A 15,647-nucleotide genomic window follows, 5' to 3' on the forward strand; every position below is an offset into this window, starting at 1 on the left:
ATATATACTATATCTACTTTACATATATCTGCTATATATGTATATCACATATATGTCATTCTTAAAACTTTATACATGTACTTTTCTCTCTATATAGTGTATATACTATATATCTCTAAAAAATAAGTACCTTAAAAAAACAACAGTCCCAATAGCATTGTCTTCATACTGATCAAAAATTTTATCTTTTTTAACATGATCCCTTTGCCAGTTAAACAGGATTTAGCATGTAGTTAAAGTTCACGCAATAAAAATTTCACATGATAGCCCGGCTGAGGTTGCTCAGTGGTTGAGCGTCAACCTATGAACCAGGAGGTCAGGGTTCAATTCCCGATCAGGGCACATGCCCAGGTTGCAGGCTCAATCCCCAGTGTGAGGTGTGCTGGAGGCAGCCAATCAATGATTTTCTGTCATCACTGATGTTTCTATCTCTCTCCCACTCCCTTCCTCTCTGAAATAAAAATATATTGGGAAAGAAAAAAGTCTTACGTGATGAAATTCAGAATTTTCTGTCTCTCTCTTGCTTGGGTCAGAAAGAGCTGTAGTTTTTGCTTCATGGTAGACATTTATCTTTTTATCAAATGGAATAAAAAATGCACATGATTGTATTTCTTAGGAACCTAAGAAAATGTCCTTAGAGCATCTTGCATCCTTATCTTTTTTATAGTATACCTGTAAAATAAACCTTTTTAATGTAGGTCAAAATGACTCATTTTCTATTTAGAAATTTGAGTTAAAATATGTCATAAATAGTCTATTTTTTAACTTATTTTACCTATTTAAAATGTCTTCTACAAATGTAAATAGCAAAAATTAAATTTTTTCTTTTCTACATGGCAAATTCAAGTCTTGAATTGTACATTATCAATCTTTATAATATATGTAACATAATGGTAAATGTTTTGTAAAGGGCTTTGCAAATTGATTGATCCTACATTTTTTTTAATAAGGTTCTAGATAAAGCAGAATATCTAAGAGATATGGAAGCGAATATTTTGCCTGGGTTTCTTAGGTTACAAGAATTGGTAAGTAATGTTTGAGATCTTTTTCCTCTATTGCCTAATCAATGGACTGTATTGTCAACTTTTTTCCTTTTGCCAATCTGATAGGTGAGAAATGACATCTATATATATATAAAAGCCTAAGCGACCAAATGACCGGTTGACCAGTTGCTATGATGCACACTGACCACGAGAGGGCAGATGCTCAATGCAGGAGCTGCCCCCAGGTGGTCAGTGCACTCCCACAGCCAACCTCTCATGATCCCCGCCCCCTCTCCCCCCTCGGGTCGGCCAACCTCTTGTGGTTTCTCCCTCCAGCTGGCTGGCCCTCCTAATCAGCCCCGATTGGGGGAGGGCTGGCCAGCCAACCTCCCTCAGTCCCTAACCCCCGTGGCCAGCCAACCTCCTGTGGACCCTTCCCCTGGCTGGCCAACCTCCTGTGGTCCCTCCCTCTGGCCAGCCGGCCCCCTCCTTCCCCCCATTGGCTCCAATTGCTGGCCAGGCTGAGGAACCCCACCTGTGCACAAATTCATGCACCTGGCCTCTAGTCTTAATATATTTGCATTTCTCTATTATGAGTGAAATTAATGTTTTTTCAAAGTTAAAGCAATTTGTGACTTGATAACTTCACTTTAAGCTTTTTATTTCTAATTGTGACTAACACTGCCTTCTAGTAAAAGATTTTAGGTGTTTGCTAAATGGCAGTGGACTTGACTTGGAACTTCCTGCAAGAATTTTAAAAGTTTCTTTTCATTTCAGTAATTTAAAAAAAGAATTCTATGTCTAGTCTGGATCACCTTGAGTTCAGTATCATGGTCACTCAGTGTTAGAACCAGCTTTGTATTTAATTTACAATTATGTTGGCACTGAATAGTAATACTATTCTAAGGGCCATGGCCTACATAAAGAGCAGGCATCTTTTTTCATGTGCATATGTGTCGGGTGAAAGCCAAATATTATTGCAAAAAACAGGATTTTACAATAGTTTAAGTAAGGAAAATTGGTGAGAAAATTCATTGTTCACCAATACCAGTTATATAGGAATGCTCAACTCAGAAGAACTTGCTGGTTCCTATTGGAATCGTGTTCACAAAACGAGCAAAGATTTAGTTTGAACAAACAGTATTATTTATCATATTCAGTTAATGTCAGTTTAAATTTTTTTGCTTTTCTAAGTTTTTCACTAACTTACACATTTATGTTGATTTTATATTTTCCTTCTTTCTAATGTTTTTATTGATTTCAGAGAGAGGAAGGGAGAGGGATAGAAACATCAATGATGAGAGAGAATCATTGATCGGCTGTCTCCTGCACACTCCCTGCTGAGGATCGAGCCCACAACACTGGCATGTGCCCTGACGGGGAATCAAACCATGACCTCCTGGTTCGTGCTCAACCACTGACCTACACCGGCCAGGCTGATTTTATATTTTTCTAAGTGCTTTGAGCATAAATAGTTTATATTTACCTAGTTTTATATCTGTATTATTTAAGTATTAAGTAACATTATAACGAAAATTAAGTATTTGGGGAGATAGTGCTTAGAGCATTTCCACCTTATAAAGTTAAATATATTACTCACATTTGAGAAACTGCTACAAGTACAGAGAAACTTTCCAAATGCCACTGAAATTCAGCCTAAGGCTGAATCCTAAAATTCACAGTTAGTAATAGTATTCTAGGCCAATCTGGAGAGGACAGGAGGAAATTAACTATAGTTCTTGGTGGCCTATTCTGGAAGTTTCCTCACACAGTCCAGCCTTTCCCAGTTTGATTAATTCTTGGCGTTTTACCGCTGAGATTAGGGACCCATCCTGTGTGAGCAGATGTCTCCTGTCTTTTATTATTTTGTTGTGTTTGCATCCACATCCAATATTTCCCATTGCTTTGGTCTAGAACTCCCTGTCTGGTATCCAGAGTGCATTCCTGCTGTCTCTTGCCTTTCCAGTATAGCTTACCCCATTTTCCCCCTCATGTTCAGTAATGGTGATTATGCTTCCCTTCACAGCAGTTAGGCCTTTCACTTTTGTTTTAGTTTTAATTAAATAAACTGAAGGAAATGAAAAGATGCACAGTAATGTTCATCTATCAGAAAAGATAATCGCTATTTGACATTTCTGAAAACATGCTTGATTTTTTTAAAAAAATGTATTTCATTTCAGAGAAATATAGCAAAAGCATTTCCCAGTTTTTATATTAAATATTTGAGTAAACTGAATGGGTATTGTATATTGAAGTACTTTCAGATGAACAGATGAGAACATTACCAATTTAAAATCCTTTCATGCTGACAAATACAATTTTTTAATCTCAATATTTTAAACTGATTTTATAAAATGCTTTTTAACTGATTTTATAAAATGCTTTTGAATAATCATTTTAAAGCAAAAACAACTCAATGCTTTGAATCAAGATTGTGTTTAGAGCATGCTTTTTTTATCCCTATAGAAATAAATTCAAGGATTCTTAAAAATTAATGCGTTTATAAGATAAAAATAGCATTTGAAAGTAAAAATATTTTTCTTTCTTTCATAAACATGCTAAATTTTTGTGGAATTATTAATTTATTGAACTTAGCTGCTTTTGTTAGCCAAAATGATTTTTTCTAAATAATGAAAATTGGAATATAAGATTATACATAAGATAGGAATCAAGCCTTAGCCAGTTTGTCTCAGTGGATAGAGTATCAGTGGAAGAGTCCTGGGTTCAATTCTGATCAAGGGCAGGTACTTCTGTTGCAGGCTTTTTCCCCAGCCCTGGTCAGGGCACGTGCAGGAGGCAACCAATCAATGTGTTTCTCTCACATAGATGTTTCTCTCTTCTCTGACTCTTCCCCCTTCCAGTCTCTCTAAAAATCAATGGGAAAATATCCTCAGGTGAGGATTAACGGGGGAGGAATGAATATAGGAATCAATAAAAAGTAAATCACTATCAAAGTATAGTATAATTTGTGAGATAGTGTTCTAAGAATAGTTATAGAACAAAACAGCTTTCACTTTTGTTTTAGTTTTAATTATGGAAACTGAAGAAAATTAAAAGATGCACAGCAATTTCCACTCTACCAGAAAAGAGAATTGCTGTTGAAGCTGCTTGTCAACTTGGGAGATGTCAAAAAGAATATGGGAAAAATTAAAATTTGTGTTGAGAATGCAGAGGTATCTACAGATAAATTCTAGCTAGCATGCATAAGGCATTTGTGGCCACTTTGTAGAAGGATAACACACACAGTGGGCTGTTCTCAGTGTTCTTTTTGTATACTAATTATAATTTCTAAATATACTTCAGAAGGTATCTGTTTACTTAACAGTGGTGTTTTATATCATAGTTGTTTGTGTTTTTGTATATGCAAAGGCAATTTTAATAATTTGTGTGAAAATATTCTTTAAAACAACTTTTAGGTTTTTCTGACAGTAATATGTGGTTACATAATATGGCTTAATCTGTTTTTCTTCAACTCATATTTCTTTTTTTCTGAATTACTGTAGCCATTTTAATGATGAGAGATGTTAAGTTTTGCCTTTTTTGATTGTTTATTAATTGAAAGCTAATGATTTCTTCGAAAATTCCCATAAAAAGGTTTTGTCTTAACTATTTATGCATATGTTTCTTAATTTCTATAAACTAGCATTCATGGATAACTGAAATGCTGATTAACCTAAAAGTTTTATGGAAATTCCCATGTAATTATGTATAAAAATTTGCAAGTAGATGAACTCCTTGATTAGGTTTTCTAAATATGGTGTGTTAATATGCAAATAATTTGTTACATGTTGGAACTTTGTTCGATTTATTTGAAAGAAAGATTCAAATGGAATTGCTCTGATTAAGATTTTTAAATGCAAAGTTAATTTTATTACTTTTTTCTTTTACAGACTGACAGAAATGTGACTGTTATCTTTCTCAGTGAAATTATTTGGGAAAAATTCCGTCCAAATACTGGATGCTTTGAACCATTTGTCTTGTATTTCCCTGATTATAGCATAGGTAAATTTTAAAACATTGTTTTGACAAGTGATATTCAGTAAAATAGTCTGTGGAAGATTAAGCTAGCATGTTTAAATGGGAATACTCTCATGTCTTAATCTGTTAAAGTTTACATCCAATCTCAAAATGTTGCTTGTCTTTCTGCATTTATAGAGGTTTTATTTTGGAACTCTGAGGAGTTATTTTTATGTAATTACTAATATTTTTTTAATAAGCACTTCTCACATATTTGTGCTAATGGTTTGTTTTTACATTTTTTAGCTAGTACATTAAGATGTATATATTGCCCTAGCAGGTTTGGCTCAGTGGATAGTTCGTGGACTGAAGGGTCCCAGGTTCGATTCAAGGGCATGTGCCTTGGTTGCAGGCTCGATCCCTGGCCCTGGTCAGGGCATGTGCGGGAGACAACCAATCTATGTGTCTCTGTCACATTGATGTTTCTCTCTCTCTCTGTCTCTCCCCCTCCCTTCCACTCTCTCTAAATATCAATGGAAAAACATCATCTGGTGAGAATTTACAACAACAAAACAGATGTATCTATTGCATTTGTAGTATCCATTCAAAAATCAGACTAGGTTGGCAAAGCACATTAAAATTGTATTGAAATCTTTATTTACCATGAAGTTGCCCTAAGTACTGTGTGAGATGTATTTTTGATTTTGTAAATCTCATTTTTATTACTGTAACTCTTGGAGTACCAATTACTAGCCCTTGTATTTATTTCTTTTTGGTTTATCTTTAATCTTAAACTTCATAGATCCTAATGGTTTTATCTTTGGAAGAAAACAAAAGCTTTTTGTATTCTTGAATAGTTTTATAAATTAATACTGTGATGTCACTATACAGACACAATATTTCTGATTCATAGATTGTAACTGTGAAGCATAAGGTGGTTAGCACACTCTGAAAAAATGGCATTCCTTGACTTTGGTCTCATCAACACTATCCTTCTGAACTAATCAGCTGTAAATATTCATTGTTAAAATCAACACATTTTTGCTTATTTTCACAAGAACAGCAATAAAAAAAACACCATAAAAAAACACCTCCAGTGTTAATTAAGTGATATATATATATATTTTTTTTTTTTTGAAAGAAACCCAAAATAGGCTGGCTGGCTCTGTGGTTGAGCATTGACCTATGAACCAGGAGGTCACGGTTCAATTGTGGGTTTGATCCCCAATGTGAGGCATGCAGGAGGCAGCCAATCAATGATTCTCTCTCATCATTGATGTTTCTCTCTCTCCCTCTCCCTTCCTCTCTGAAATCAATAAAAATATATTTTTTAAAAGAACCCCAAAATAGATGCAAGGAGTCCTTATTTTCAATAGGTTCTCTTTCATGAAAATCACAAAATAAGGAGAAGAGAAATGGGTAGGAAGAAAAGAATAAATCAAAGGATTTAATTAAAAAGTTTTCTTTGTAGCTATGTCATCACTGAAGTTAAATGTTTTCATGACCCATTTTAGCCTTCAGTATTGAAAAATTATTTAGAAATTTAAGATTATAAAAAAATCCTGGTTTTCTACATTGTAGTGAAGTTAGATTAAAGTATGGTATAATGAATTATAGAATTTAATTAAAATTTTAAAACATGAAAAGGTACAAAGTAGCATAGATGGAGCTAATTTAAGGACATAATTAATTAAAGCAGTGGTTCTTAACCTGTGGGTCGCGACCACTTTGGCGGTCGAAAGACCCTTTCACAGGGGTCGCCTAAGACCATCATGCATATCAGATATTTACATTACGATTCATAACAGTAGCAACATTACAGTTATGAAGTAGCAACGAAAATAATTTTATGGTTGGGGTCACAACATGAGGAACTGTATTTAAAGGGCCAGAAGGTTGAGAACCACTGAACTAAAGTGATCTTGACAATTTTAGAAAGTGTGAGATATTAGATATTTGAAAATATATAAAAACTAGAGCTAAATTTAATCTGATTATTAAATTCAAGTGCCTTTTACCAGTACATTGAATTTTTTTTTTAAGCAAAAATACCATAATCACACAAAAAGGCTTTCAGAAAGGAAGCATTAATTGATAAGTCAAATTGGAGTTAGAATGAGTAAGCATGGAACCAGGGCAGGAAGATAATCTTAGTGGTTAAATCATCTAGTTATGATTTGATACATATGTCATCTTTAGGAATATGGTGTCTGATATTGAGGGCACCCTCTCCACTCAGCAGTGACACTGGATCACAATTTGGAATTGTTGTTTTTTGATCTCTGTCACATGAAGATTATTCAGCTTTTGGAAATGCATTTTATCTTTTCTTCAGGTAGATTATAATGCAGTTGATCAGGTTTTTGGTTTAGTTATTGTATCAGTCAGCATAAGTTATGCTTTAATAATAACAATTTGAAAATCTCAGTGACATAATTTTCTCACCACCTTTATGCCATTATTGTCCAACATTTTTCTTCTATATTTACTATAATCTCAATAATACTTTATTATTTGGGCTTCAAAGAAATAAGACAAGGAAAAATGTCTTTTGTTGTTTATTTTACTTGAGATTTATTGAGCTTCTTGGATATATAAATGTATAGTTTCATCAATTTAGGAAATTTTTCAGCCATTAGTTCTTAAAAAACTTAGCCATTCTTCCTTTTTTCTGGGAGTGAACTATATGTATCTTAGACCACTTGATTTTGTCCAACTGAATTTTTTATCCTCACTGGAGGATATTTTTTCATTGATTTTTATTTATTTTTATTTTTTACTTTATTTTTTATTAATCCTCACCCGAGGATATTTTTCCATTGATTTTTAGGGAAAGTGTAAAAGAGAGGGAAAGACAGATAAACATTGATGTGAGGGAAACACATTGACTGGTTGCCTCCTGCATGTGCCCCGACCAGGGCCTGGCCAGGGAGGAGCCTGCAACCGAGGTACGTGCCCTTGACTGGAATCAAACCTGGGACCCTTTGGTCCACAGGCTGACAGCTATCCGCTGAGCCAAACCAGCTAACTAGGGCTTTCATTGATTTTTAGAGCGAGTGAAAGGAAGGGAGTAAGGGGAGAGCAAGAGAGAGAGAAAAAATCATCATTGTGAGAGAGAGAGACATTGATTGGTTGCCTTCCATACATGCCCAGACCCGGTCGGGTATTCAACCTGCAGCCCATGTATGTGCCCTTGACAGAGAATTGAACTGCGACCCTCTAGTGTTCAGGCCCACGCTCTAACCATTGAGCAGTACTGGCCAGGGCCCAACTGAATTTCTATTTTTTTAAATTTTAAATATTTTTTCTCTGTTTTATTTGGGATAGTTTTTGTTTCTGTGTCTTTAAAAGTTCACTGATCTTTTTTTTCGTGTGTCAGATCTGCAGTTAATCCCATTCATTCTTTTCATATCTCATTATGCTTTTGTTTTCCTTTATATCCTTGAGCATATGAGCATATTTATTAGTTTGAATGCCCTTGTCTACTAATTCTATTACCTCATTTATTATGGGTTTGTTTCTCTTGACTAATTTTTCTCTATTATGGGTATTCATTATGCTTCTTCATGTGTTTAGGAATTTTTGATTGATATTGTGTTTTTTATTGCATGTTGGACTTTTTTCTGGTAAGCATTTAAACTTGAAGCTATCTATATATGATGCTTTTAAGGCCATTCTAAAGCTTTTTTTGGAGATAGGATCTTGAGTAGCCTTTATTCCACTGCTAATTTTAGCTCCATTTTTAAAGATATAGCCCTTCTGGGATCTCTGCTACATGCCCCATGTATTCAGCAGAGTTTCTCCCTTCTATAGGTGGCAACATGAATGATTCACATGTGTGTACTCTGGGAACTGCTTGACTTACAGCTCTCCAATAATTGTTTTCCCCCAGAAGTTGTTCTTGTCCTTAGGGGGTATTACTCTTTTCATATACAGATTGGTATTCAGCCAAGACTCAAGGGGAACCCCTATGCAGATTTCTGGAGCTCTTTCTTACATAGCTCTCTTATGTTCTCTGCCCTGCAAATGCTAGCTGCCTTAGGTCCTTCTACTCTCATCTCTGTCTCTTTAACTCAGTGAGATGAATGGACTTCTTTTGAAATTACCTCTAGCTAGAAAGACAGGCTGACGATGGGACTCATTTGGTTCCCTTTTCTCAGGTATCACAGCCCTATAGTGCCTATTATATGATGTCTAAAAATAGTTGTTTTCTATATTTTGTCTAGGATTTAGTTAATTTATTAGTGGGTAGTATTTCTGAATCCTCTTACTTTCTCATGACTGGGAGCAGAAATTCCTTTTGAGTTCTTGAGTATTAGTTCATACTTTGATAGTGAAATTTTAAGGCACCAGAAGACCAGTCAAATGGTTTTTCATTTCTTTTATTTACTACCTCTTAATGCAGTTTTTAGCATCCTGTAGAGATGAAATATTTTTTAATAAATTTGACTAGTCTTGATCCTTTGAGCTGGCTTGGCTTACTTAGAGTTGTACTCTGGGATTTTGTCTGCAGTCTATAACTGAGCAGCTGGTTTACTTTTACAGCAACACAGTAAGAATTCTAATTCTTTTAAGACTTTCATCAGGACTGGAGACTTAATTGTTTTCCAAATTTCCTTATCCATATACGTATAGACCGTCTTTTTTGCATAAGTATGTTCATCTATCTGACAGTTTATCCTTTCTTTCCTGCCTTCCTTCCCTCTCCTTCCATCTATCCAGTTATTTGGTGACTTTCATATAAAAATATCTTTATCTCCAAGTTTGGACCTTTGGACATTTTCTGTGTATCAAATATTTTCTCATGCATAGTTTAAAAAAAAAAGCTTAGTGACATTACATTTAAATTTTGCTATTAGAATATAAAAATACATAGACTCCAAAGTCAAGTTTTGACTTTTGTGTATTTTTTTTTTGGTAGTTGTGACATAAAAATGCAAATCAAGTAACCGTCTTCCGTCTGGAACCTGTTCATGATAATATTCTAAACCTAAAACTAGACTTTGAAAAAAATATTTTTTTGGATCAACTGCCCTGTTTAAAAGATCCCCTGGAGATAGCTACTTCTAAATTTCTGTTTATGAACATCTGTTGATAATCCACATAAATTGTTTGATCTCATACCTGTATCTAACTTATTGTGAGGAACAAGAGAATAAGAGAGTGCTTACAGTCAGGAGCTGTTGTTAAATGTCACAGTAGCTATGGTAAAAATGCTCATTTAATCAGAACGTTAAATAAGGAAATTGACATGATCAGAACATCCTAAAAGAGTTTTTACTTGTAAGTATTGCAAAAGTCTTGAACCCTGTGGAACTGTGTTTAAAGTATAAGTCATATTCAAAAGGCTCTTAACTGAGAAGTGTAAAGAAACCATTGCACCAAGAAGTCAGAGGGAATTGCAATAAGGATTCATTACTGTAACTGGGAAATTTTGAATAATAGGTGATTGTTTCTCTATAACTGTTTCTACAATACGATATTTCTAGCAAGATTAAATATAAGTTTAGGGACTCTGAATATATGATATTGTATAAAGACTTTAAGATAGAAGAGAAATAAAGATGCCAAGATTGTAGGAAGAAAACATTTTTTCAAAAGGGGAATGACAAAGTATGATGACTTTCATTAAAATATTTATAAATTCTTTTAATTTATAAAAAACTGAGCATTTTCCAGTGTGGTGGTAGTAGCCCTAGTTTATGTAGTGCCCCTTTTTGTTTTTGCAAGTTGATATACTTAATAGGCAGGAAAAGAAAATAGAATCTATGTTATTTTTTGTCTCTGATAATGATTTTGCCAGTAATAAGGATCTTGAAATTTTCTTTAGATGTCATTGTTTAATATTTGTGTTAAGCAACATTTAATTTTTTTAGAACATTAGATTTATAATTGTTTTTACCTCAGTTTCAACTTTTGTATTACTTTTAAAATCTTGTAATAGTTTTATTCTTTAATTATTGCTATTTTAAACCTTTGTTATAAAATGTTGGAAGATATAAATAGGGTGCTGTATTAATCATTCTACGTTCATTTGTGTCCTGGGAACAGGGAACCTTCAAAAGATCCTGTCCCACGATCATCCTCCAGAATATTCAGCTGATTTCTATGCTGCTTACATTAATATTCTTCTTGGCGTTTTCTACACTGTCTGCCGGGATTTGAAAGAGCTCAGACATCTGGTGAGTGAGCATTCTGCTTAAAAAAAAAAAAAAAAGTATGCCTTTTAATATTTTTCCATGTAGAAATGATGTGGGATAGGTTGGAAGCTAACAATTTATTATGGAAATTTTGATTTGGCCCTTTGAGGCTAATACACCATAAAATGGAAGAAGTCTGTGGATTAGTACAAATTTTGAACCGATTAGAAAACTTTCATTTATCTTTACTTAGGTCTTTTCACTTGGCCTTGGGAGTGTTTTTGCCCCTTCTTTTTTTTTTTTCTAATTGTAGAAAATTTAGAACTCTGTTAAAATAAAAATGAAGAGTAACAGAAAGGTATAAAAACTTAACAGACACTTAAATTTTTTTTATTGATTTCAGAGAGGAAGGGAGAGGGAGAGACAGATGGGAACATCAGTGATGAGAGAGAAGAATCATTGAGCTGCCTCCTGCACGCCCCTACTGAGCATCAAGCCTGCAACCCAGGCATGTGCCCTGACCGGGAGTTGAACCATGACTTCCTGGTTCATAGGTCGACACTCAACCACTGAGCCACGCCAGCCGGGTGAATAAATATTCTTTTAAAATACAAATAATTTCTGAGAGGATCATTGATAATTGGCGAATTATTTTAATAAAGTAGCATAGCTGCTTTTTATAGCCAGGACCCAGCATTTTCTGGGGTTTTGATTTTATTTTTTAGCATGGGGCTAGGTGGATGGCTCCTGGATGTTGAAGAATGGGAGGAGTGGGTATTAGGCAGCAGGGCAGAGAAGGATCTGGCACAGAAAAGCTGCATAATGTACAGGAAGACTTTTGATGCCTCACTCATAACTTAGCTCTCTCACATGCAACTGACCAACTCAAGGTAATCTCTGACTACTTCAAATGGTATCATGACATTCTTAGATTTCAAATTTTTTCATGTATTTTTAAACTGTTTTTTGATGAGGAAGAGATTGTTCTGAAATGGTTGCATATCTGTCCTTCAGCTATCAGTGGATTCATAAAGACAGTATATAATAATGTGTTTCGGTACATAGTAGTTACTTTTGCTTATTTGCCATGTGATTGTATAATAGGAAAAAATGGTCCCTGAGAACTAAAATTAAAAAGATTGTAACATTTTATGAGTAAAGAACTATGGTGTCTGGCTCGATAGCATATGCTCACAACTATTATACTGTGTTAACTTCTCAAATAAGATCCAGCCTTGATTGAGTATGTCCTGTGTGCCAGGCACTGTTATGAACCTTTTTTCCATTATTAGTTCAATTAATTAATTTTTACAACAACCCTATGAAGGAAGGTACTGTCATGAATCCTCATTTTACAGATGAAGAAACTTCTTCCTTTGCCAGCTCTGTGATCTTGACCAAATTACCTAACCTTTTTGAACATGAGTTTTCTCTTGTGTTAAGTATATATAATACTTATTTCAAAGGAATTTTGTGAAGTAAAAAGAAAGGAATACATGTAAAATGCCTGATAACCTGTTGGTGATCTGTTAATTTTAGTTTGCTTTCTTCTGCTGAGCAAAAGTTTATGGGCTTAAAAATAGATTGAGATCTGCAAGAACATAAACCAGAGCCCAAGTATGGAGACTGCTAATACCTACTGTAGGTTTGTATCAGAGATTGAAGTCATATGAAGTCTGAGGCAGAAGAGTTGTCATCCTATTGACTGTCAGAGTTAATCTGACAGATAGCTGGGTGAATGGTGTCCTTCACCAATCTTTTATATCCTTAGGAGGCCCAGTGCACAAAATTCATGCATGGGTAGGTTCCCTAGCAGCTGCTGGCTGCCGGCCACTGGCCACCGGCCCTGGCCTCCCTTCCCCAGCTGCTGGCTGCCCTCCAGGGCCTTCCCTCATTCTGTGCCGCCCCTGGTGGTCAGCACACATCATAGTGAGCGATCGAACTCCCAGTCGATCAAACTCCTGAGGGGACACTTTGCATATTAGGCTTTTATATAGATAGATAGAAACTGATTGCTTTATGGATGAGGATGACTTTTTCACAGATAAGAGCTGTTCTTTGGTTATGGGTACTTAAGGGAGAGGTGGAGTGTTTAATTAGGACAAATAATCTAGTTAGCTTTGTATTTCTTTTATTTTTTCTTAGCTTTTGATTAAAGTACACTATACCTAAAGAAAAGCACAGAAACCATAAATATGTATTCCAATGTATTATCACAGAGTGAAAACACTTCTGTAAATATAATTTAGGTCAAACAGTAGAAAATTACCAGCATCTCAGGAGCCTACTTCATGCTTCCTCCCAATTTCTGCCTCTTCTTTCCTTCTGAAGTAATCACTGTTCTTATTTCAAAGATTAGGTTTGTTTGTTTTTGAACTTTCTTTAAATGAAAACATACAGAATGTGTTCTTTTTTTCTTTTCTTTTTTAATCTATGTACTTTTGCCCAACATTTTACTTGGTATATTCATCCATGTTAAATGTAGCTGTGGCATATTCTTAAAAGTTACATAGTCTGTAGACATGGAATAAACAAAGTGGTGTTTAAGACAGCTTTTACAGGGTGCTTTTATTTATGGCCTTGGATAATTAAGAATTCTTTTTGTATCAGAGTCACATTCATTGGTACTGACATGCTAATAGTTTGATTATTTTTTATATATGGTATTTACAAGAAGGTGAGAGTATTGGATGTTTTTAAATTTTATTTTAAAACTAGAGGCTCAATGCACGAAGATTCGTGCAGGAATGGGCCTTCCTTCCCCTGGCTGCCGGCACCGACTTCACTCGGCCCAGAGCCGCCTTTCCGCCTTCCATGCTGCCCAGAGGCCCAGAGCAGCTGGGGCAGTGCCAAAGGCAAGCGTCCCGACCCACCCCCGGCCACTTAGTGCCTGTGTATGCAAATTAACCCACCATCTTTGTTGGGTTAATTTGCATACTCCTGATTGGCTGGTGGGTGTTGCAAAGGTATAGTCAATTTGCATCTTTCTCTTTTATTAGTGTAGATTTTGGAAGCAATTTTAATTTATAGAAAAATTGCAAATATAGTGAACTTTCCCTCTTTTCCTCCTAAACACTTGAGAGTAAGTTTGTGACTTGATCACCCTGAATCTTAGTGGGCAGTTTCTACAAAGACATTCTTTTACAAAACCACAGTACAACCATCAAAATTAGAAAATTGATTTATTGCTTCGATCTGATACTCAGACCCTATCAAGATTGGCCAGTTATTCCAATAATATACTTCAGAGCAAAAGAATTCAGTTCAGAATCACATATTGCAATTAGTTGTCATTGCTCTTGAACTTTCATCTGGAACAGTTTCTCACTCTTTGACTTTCATGATCTTAAGACCTTTGAAGATTGTAGGCTATTTGTTCAATTTGTTTAATGTTTCTTCATGAGTAGATTTAGGTTGAGTATCTGACAGAAATATCACAGAAATGATGCAGTGTTCTCATTGCATCCTGTCAGGTTACAAGATTTGATTTTATCTTATTACTGATAATGTTCACTTTGATTGTTTGATTAAGGTGATGTTTCCTTGGTAATTAATGTGTATTTTGTGTGGAGGCACTTTGAATCCTTGTAAATAGCTTATTCCTCATCTGAATTTCAACTTATTTATTTTTTCATGTTACTTTGATTGTTTGATTAAGGTGGTGTTTCCTTGGTAATTGTGTATTTTGTGTGGAGGCACTTTGAATCCTTGTAAATAGCTTATTCCTCATCTGAATTTCAACTTATTTATTTTTTCATGTCATCTGGCTTCAGGATATCCTGACAGCAATATCAAGGTGGTTCTCATCTAATCACATGAGTCCTTTAGAAGGGCGAGTTTTCTCTGGCTGATTAAAGAAATGGAAATCAGATATTTAAAGCTTTAACTTTTCTGTAAAATGGGAATAATAATGTCTACTTCATAACATCATTTGAAGGATTGAATACATTAATGCATATAGAGCACTTAGAATAGTAAGATCTGGCACAGAGTAAGGCCTCATTGCTTGATGAAAATTTCTATAAATTAATGTTAATGTAAATGTCCTCAGTTCTGATCTTTGTCCTGCTAATGTTTTTGAAATAAAATGTAGGTATTCTAAAAAAGGCAAAAAAGTTTAGAAATTACTTGTACTTGGCCATGGAATATGTTTTTATACTTATACTTCATTGTATATATTAGTTTTCTATTGCTGCAAAATAAATTACCACCGATTTAGTGGCTTACAACAACACAAATTTATTATCTCATAGTTCTGTAGGTCAGAAATCCAGACACTGTGTTGCTGGCTTCTGTGCTGAGGATATCACCAGGCTAAATTAAAGTTTTGGTTGAACTAAATTCTCATCTCGAGGCTCTGGGGAAAAACCACTTCCAAGCTCTTTTAGGTTGTTGATAGAATTGAGTTCCTCTTGGTTGTAACAGTGAGGTCCCAAGTTTCCTTGTTTGTCTCTCTCAGGCCTCCTAGAGCCCACCCACATTTTTTTCCACGTGGCCCTCTCCATCTACCTGCCAGCAAGGGCATGTTGAATCCTTTTATACCGAATCTCTGACTTCTGTGACCAGC

The 15,647-nt window shown here is 35.0% G+C and overlaps 1 protein-coding gene across 2 annotated transcripts in view; it reads left to right on the forward strand.

The window, feature by feature from the left end:
* ORC5 (origin recognition complex, subunit 5) overlaps positions 1-15,647 on the forward strand; it is a 128,831-nt gene that overhangs the window by 4,638 nt on the left and 108,546 nt on the right. For both annotated transcript variants that reach the window (XM_014536955.1, XM_014536956.1), the window contains exons 4-6: positions 951-1,025; positions 4,874-4,985; positions 10,992-11,122. In XM_014536955.1, coding sequence (XP_014392441.1) covers positions 951-1,025; positions 4,874-4,985; positions 10,992-11,122 — 318 coding nt within the window. The remainder of the gene's footprint in view (positions 1-950; positions 1,026-4,873; positions 4,986-10,991; positions 11,123-15,647) is intronic.

Source organism: Myotis brandtii, unplaced genomic scaffold (assembly GCF_000412655.1).
Source record: "Myotis brandtii unplaced genomic scaffold, ASM41265v1 scaffold17, whole genome shotgun sequence".
Taxonomy (NCBI): domain Eukaryota; kingdom Metazoa; phylum Chordata; class Mammalia; order Chiroptera; family Vespertilionidae; genus Myotis; species Myotis brandtii.